This window comes from Physeter macrocephalus, chromosome 13, assembly GCF_002837175.3.
Source record: "Physeter macrocephalus isolate SW-GA chromosome 13, ASM283717v5, whole genome shotgun sequence".
NCBI lineage: Eukaryota > Metazoa > Chordata > Mammalia > Artiodactyla > Physeteridae > Physeter > Physeter macrocephalus.
This window is the reverse complement of record NC_041226.1, coordinates 410,476-416,837: the sequence shown is the minus strand read 5'-3', so window position 1 is coordinate 416,837 and position 6,362 is coordinate 410,476. Positions and strand designations below refer to the sequence as shown.

Genomic DNA, 6,362 nt, shown 5'->3' with positions numbered 1-6,362 from the left:
AAAGTGTGGTATCTGACCAGAGAAGGACATATGCAGAAGGTAATATTGTATAGTGACAGTACTGAGGTTGATTGTTACAGACATATTTAAACTCTGAGTATTAAATGGTGACATACTAATTATTTATATAGAACATTGGTCCAATAACAAAAATACAGAACAGCAGCTAGAAATTTATCTCATTCAATGTTCAGAGATAAAAGGGTTAACTATTCTTTCCATTATTTTCTGCAGATAAGTCCTTTTTCCTCATATTTAAATCTGATGGCAACTGAATTCTGGCATTTTTCCAAGCTACTGTGTGAAGAGGATGCTGAAGGCTATCACACCACAGCAGACTGCAATGTAAGGACTCTCACGTTCACCAATTCTGGCACACTTCCAAAGTATACCCAACAGCCCAGCTTTATTTCTGTCCAGGAGGCTGGGTGCCAAGCATCAGATATAAGCGCAGGTACACATAAGCAGCAAGATTACGGGCAACAGACTCTGAAAATTGAAAATGGCAAACACAGTGAGGCCCGCGAGGCCACATCACCCTACCAGGCCTGGATCGGAAGCAGACAGGTTTTAGTTTCAGGGATACTGAAAATCAGACTCCCTGGAGTGCCCTTATGAACTTAACGAATAGTCATTTAAGACTAAACAGTCACAGTAAAAATGTACCTGACACTGAGAGATAAGATACTCGGACGAAGAGAAAGTTATTAACCGGTTCTAATCTTACAATATTTGGAATCTCCAATCACTCTCTAAAGAATAGATGCTTAAAACTGTTCCATCGCTGTGAACAGGTACAGTCTTTACACTATACTCACCTGCACACAACCCATCAAAGCACCGGCTGCTCCTGTCCCGCAGCCGGAGGCTTACTGCCAAGTCTCAACTGAGGCCTAGAACCCAAACCCACTTTTAATATTACCTCAGTTACACACAGCTTTTGGGAGAAAACCCACAAGAAATCATCCATCTCTTAGAAATCACTGCTTCCACGAGAACATGTGTTCCAAGTACTTTCTGGTGTGTGAACTAAAATATCCAGTTTTATTCAAACACTGTAATGGTGAATCTTTTATAAAGTACTTGTTCCAGTACTAATATGCACTATGGATTCTTAATTGAGCTATATCTTGATGTGATCAAATGTACATTCATTATATTTATACAAATGACACAGAGCTAAATAAATATACTAAACAGTAGTTTATCTCAGCATCTACTATAAAAGAGATACTTATTTACTTTTCTGTCATAACTAATCTCCTATCTCTCTAAAGATAATGTATTCCCAACCTGAAACTAAAACATTGTAAATTGACTATACTTCAATTAAAAATATAAATAAATAAAAATAAAGATAATATATTCTATCTCATACCCAAAGGAAGAAGAACAAGGTGAACAGAAAGGGGGGAGTCAATTATATTAATAATATAAATTATTATGTAATTAACTAAGATAACTGGTAAACAAAAAGTAGCATAAGGTTCTAAATTCCCCAGTGAACGAATTTTCTAGCTCTATGACCTTGCAGCTTAGAAAAGAGAGTCTGTCTTCACAATGAACTAGACTCCTTGTCTGAAAGACCCATGTAAATGACAAATGTCAGTATTCACACTCACTCTTTAATGCCTTGGGCTCTTTTCGGCCTTTTTCTTCCTTGTCCAAATCATGCTTTTTCGGGTATTTCTCTTTGGGTTCATATTTTTTGGTCTCTTTCTCCTGAAAAAGACACATGTAAGACCCAAAACAAGAACAGACGGAGCTGACACCAATTCTGAAAACTGGAAAACAGGTTCCTGGCATCAGGTCCCCCTTTGTGCACTGTGCACATGACCCATGATGACTACATCTACGCTCACATCAAATGCTTCCTCAGTCAAATTTACCCCTCAACCTTGACAATTTACAAAATATCATACTCAAAGCCCAACACCAAGTTTCCTCACTCTCTTTGAAGAATTTTTTATTATTAAAACTAAAACATGTAAAATTATTTTTATAATAGTGAGATAAGCTCTATTAAATATATCTTTGCAAGAATTTAAAGACTCAGAAGGTTAGTGCACTCTGTGCTATTATTTAAGGAAAAAGTGGTATATTCTTTTTTTTGGCCGCGCCGCACGGCATGTGGGATCTTAGTTCTTCAACCAGGAATCGAACCCACACCCCCTGCACTGGAGGAGCGGAGTCTTAATCACTGGACCGCCAGGGAAGTCCCACAAGTGGTATAGTCTTGAGACAACAGGGGGAACATACAAGTAGGATGTGAAAAGCTAATAAAATAAGCTGAGGAAGCTATAAGCTTTACTTCACAATGCTACATAGTAGCTGAGTACCTCTAAAAACCCCTGACTTTTGTTCATAAATTAGCCCCCAGTTTTCTAGTTGCAGTCAGTCCAAAAGCAAGTCTGGAGACTGCTGGGGCAGTTCAAAAGCTGGATGATCAGCATTTATAACTGCCTCTCACTAATCAGGCATGAAGGGGAGCGGAATTCGCCTCCCCACGCGTCTCTTGGGCGCTATTACTTCTTTTAAGCTGGTGATTTTTGAAGAAACAGCAGGCATGGGGAAAACTCTGAAAACCAGGTAGGAGCTGCCCTCTTGGGAGAAACATCTGCATCTGTAAGGGAAATCTCCATTCCTAAGGGTGTCTCCCAAACCTCCAGAGACATCAGTGGAGCATCAAGGACTTCCATCTGCGTGCCGGCCCCGCCCTTGTCTACTGTGCTGGGCCCGGTCGCTGCCCCTAACTGCTTCCCCATCCTCAACATCCTCTTTGCTCTTTGGCTGAGGACGGTACGTGAGGTGAGGACTCCGTCCGTTTTGGCGAGTTACTCCATTTTCCTGGGCCTCTTTCATACGTACGCGTTATTAAACTTCTGTCTGATTTTCCCCCTGTTCATCTATCTCACGTCAATTCAATTCTAGACCAGCCAGACGAACCTAGAAGGGAGAGGAGGATTTCTTCCTCCTGATACACTATTACCTCCCTAATGGTAGAAAAGCTTCGTACACAGACACAACTCAGAGATACTGCAGGTTCGATTCCAGACCCCTGCAAATAAAGCGAATATTGCACTAGAGTGATTCGCAGTATTTTTTGTCTTCCAGGGCGTATAAAAGTTATGTTTTTAGTATTAAGTGTGCAACAGTATTATGTCTAAAAAACCGTACATACCTTAATTTAAAAAAAATACTTTACTGCTAAAAAATGCTAGGCATCATCTGAGCTTTCAGCCTTTTTTGCGATAGCAACGTCACAAGTCACCGATCACAAACACTGTAACACCTACAGTAATAACCTCCCCAGTGGTCCAGACTCCGCACTTCCACTGCAGGGGGCCCGGGTTCGATCCCTCATTGGGGAAGTTCCGTATGCCTCGCGGGGTGGCCAAAAAACAAAAGTTTAAAACGCTGCAAGAATGACCAAAATGTGGCACAGAGACACGAGGTGAGCAGATGCTGTTGGGAAAACGGCACCGATAAACTTGCTCGACGCAGGGTCCCCACAGACCTCCAATCTGTAAAAAAAAGGCACTATCTGTGAAGGGCAAGAAAATGAGGTTGGTCTGCTGCGGCTTTACCCTCCTCTTCATTATTTGTGAAGCTTCTTGACCACTCAAGAGTGCTAGCTTGATCTGAACATTTGTGTGGTGTGAGATGCAAGCTACAGCCCTGCAATCAGATCGAGCCATCCCCTCCACCGTGCCCCAGCACTCACCTCCGCACTCACCTCCCCCGGGGAGTCTGCCGGCCTGGAGCCCCTCTCCTCCGCACATGGTCTGGAGCTCTTCTGTGCTGGGGAGGAGGCAGCCATTAGCTTATCTAACTCAGCGCTACTTCGGCCTTTGTCTGGATTCCTCTGCTTTTTCTGTGTATTTTTCTTCTCTAAGAGGCTCTTGTTTTCTAGCTTTTTGCTCTCCTTAAGTTCCTCCGTCCTTCTCAGTTTCTTGTTTTTCCTCTTTCCTTTGACATCATCCTCATCAGTGCTTACAGTGCCATCCTGCTGTTTATCAGAAACAGTATCTTGAATCGCCTGGGGCTCTGCTTTATCTTTTGCACCTTTAACCGGCTGCCTCTCGTTTCTGCTGTCAGAGTGTAAATCTTCACTGTCTCCTTCCAGAAAAGGGGGGTCACTGAGGACACTCAACTCAGAGTCCCCCTGAGATTCAACACATTTCTCTTTTTTCGTTTTCCTGTTTTCTTTGGAATCTTCTCTTTTTTTAGCCTTTAAATCTCTTATTTCACCCTTTTTAACTTTCTTTAACTCCTTAGTTTCTTTTGTATCATCTTTTTTGGGCTTTTTGGATTCCTTTAATTCTTCTTTGGCTTCCAAAATTCTTTTCTTTGTCCTTAAATCAAAAACCAAACTTTCAGAGGAGCTCTCCAGGTCTGGTTTGGCTTTATCTTTTAGTTTCCCAGTCTTTGCTTTTTTCTTTTTCAGATCATCTGGGCTTTTCTCTTCTTTTTGCCTTAGTTTTTTCTTTTTCTTCTTTGAAGAAGTGTCTTCTTTGGTCTCACTTTGTTGATCGCTATCAGAGTTTGCCTCAAATATGTCATTATTTAAGGGCAGTCTCTATAAAGTATAAAAAATATTTAAATACTCATTAACATAGTAATTTAAAAGGTTTTCAACAGTAGTACTAATGAAATCTGGTAGGAATTTTTTTCTCCACGCGGTTTCTCAACTCCTTAAAATTACTTACGTGAATTAACGTTGTAGAATAGTACTTATATTTCTGATTTAACAAATAGGTCTTGGTGGTGAAGAAAAGGGTCAGTTTAAGGAAACAGATAAACACAGAGGGACAGAAAATGTCAGCGCTGCTGCAGGTCCCAACAGTCACATGTATGGTGAGTTGCACATGATTCCAACTTCAGAATTTCCAGAAACACCAAAGGAAGTAATTTGCACAGACTCTACCGGATGCCAAAATAGTAGTTACAAACCCAAACGCGAAGATTTTTTTAAAGACTTTGGATCCCAGGATATCTTTAAACTTGCTGTTACATTTCACAGCTTACATGAGAAACGACCAAGACTGCAAAGAAATCTTACTTCCCCAATTGACTTGGTTTGTGTAATACAGCAATCTGAAATATCTCCTCTGGAAAATACCTTTTCCTAATCTAAACAAACAAACGAAACCCCTTAAGAATAAAGTCTCTGTATAGATACAAAAACACTATGCAAAGCATTTTCAGTTCCCGTTTCCCCAAATTCTCTTCTAAATGACTTGGGGAAGGAAAGGAGGAAAAGAAAAGATAGGTGTATTTTTAGAAGTTAAAAGACCACCACCAAGGTTACTAAGGTAGCAGAATGCGGTGGCATCGGCAAAGCTTTCTGACTTCTCCTACAGCGCTTCATAAAGACAGAGCAACTGGAGAGCAAAACAAACCCCCCAAAGACGACATCCATAACCCAATTAGGTGGCCAAGTATCCCAAGGAACCCCAAAATATAAGCTGGTAGGGACAAAGTACTAATAGCCGTAAGACCTCTGTAGCATGAATATCTTCACAAGAGCGAGCAAAGGCAGCAACGAAAATGGGAGAAATCACTGAAAAGTCTGGCAGGTGACCATGGTGGGAGCGGCTGGAAGGGGAGGAGCTTTGGGCACCAGATGGCGCAGGGCTGGTCCAGGCCCTGGGGATGCTCCCTGCCAGGATGGCCGGATCAAGGCCCACAGTGAGAAGCTGCAGAGACCAGATTCCAAATAAAGCAGGACAGAGAAAGAGAAAGAAAATAGAAGATTCAGACGTGAGTGGTGGTGGCGGCGGCGGCTGGAAAAGCCCTCACGGAGCCTAAGGCTAGACTGTCCCACCCTCCGAAAAACAGTAAAGAAGGCTGCCCAGCAGCCATGAAACTGAACAGATTAGCTTGTTCTCCTCCTCTGCCTCCTAAAATTTCAGAAAAAGAAATTTCACATAAATATAAGCAACAGAAATTGATTAGGATAGAATATTTTACTAAACTGTTATAAGAAAAAACAGAAACAGACTAAGGAATAGAGTAACTAACCTAAAAAGCACAACAGCATGTCCGAAAGACACGCCTACTTTGAAAAGAACCAAGAGGCCCCAAATGTAGTCACTCATTGTAAGCCCACCAAGACCTAATGCCTAACCTCTCCCGTTATTGGAATTTTAAACCCTTCAGTCTGGAATTTCCTGGTCAGGACTAGTGAGGTAACTTCCCTAGTAAGACCCCCACTCTCCCCCTAAGGGAAGGTGACCTGGCCTGAAATCACCCACTCTTTCAACCTCCTTATCCCACCTCCTCTGCCAAAAACAACCTCCCCCCCTGCTTTTTTTTTTTTGTGGTACGCGGGCCTCCCTCTGCTGTGGCCTCTCCCGTTG

At 42.0% G+C, this 6,362-nt stretch overlaps 1 protein-coding gene across 5 annotated transcripts in view; it reads right to left on the bottom strand.

Annotated features, from left to right (window-relative positions):
- The window catches only part of MPHOSPH8 (M-phase phosphoprotein 8), a 63,562-nt gene that overhangs the window by 33,940 nt on the left and 23,260 nt on the right, over nucleotides 1-6,362 (bottom strand). For 4 of the 5 annotated variants that reach the window (XR_003682507.2, XM_028497285.2, XM_007112583.4 and 1 more), the window contains exons 3-4: nucleotides 3,725-4,579; nucleotides 1,623-1,722 (exon numbers count right to left, since the gene is read on the bottom strand). Coding sequence is in view for 3 of the 5 variants with exons in the window: in XM_028497285.2 (XP_028353086.1) it covers nucleotides 1,623-1,722; nucleotides 3,725-4,579 (955 nt within the window). In the remaining 2 variants the exon portion in view is untranslated. The remainder of the gene's footprint in view (nucleotides 1-1,622; nucleotides 1,723-3,724; nucleotides 4,580-6,362) is intronic. The other variant, XR_003682508.2, reaches the window with a different exon arrangement.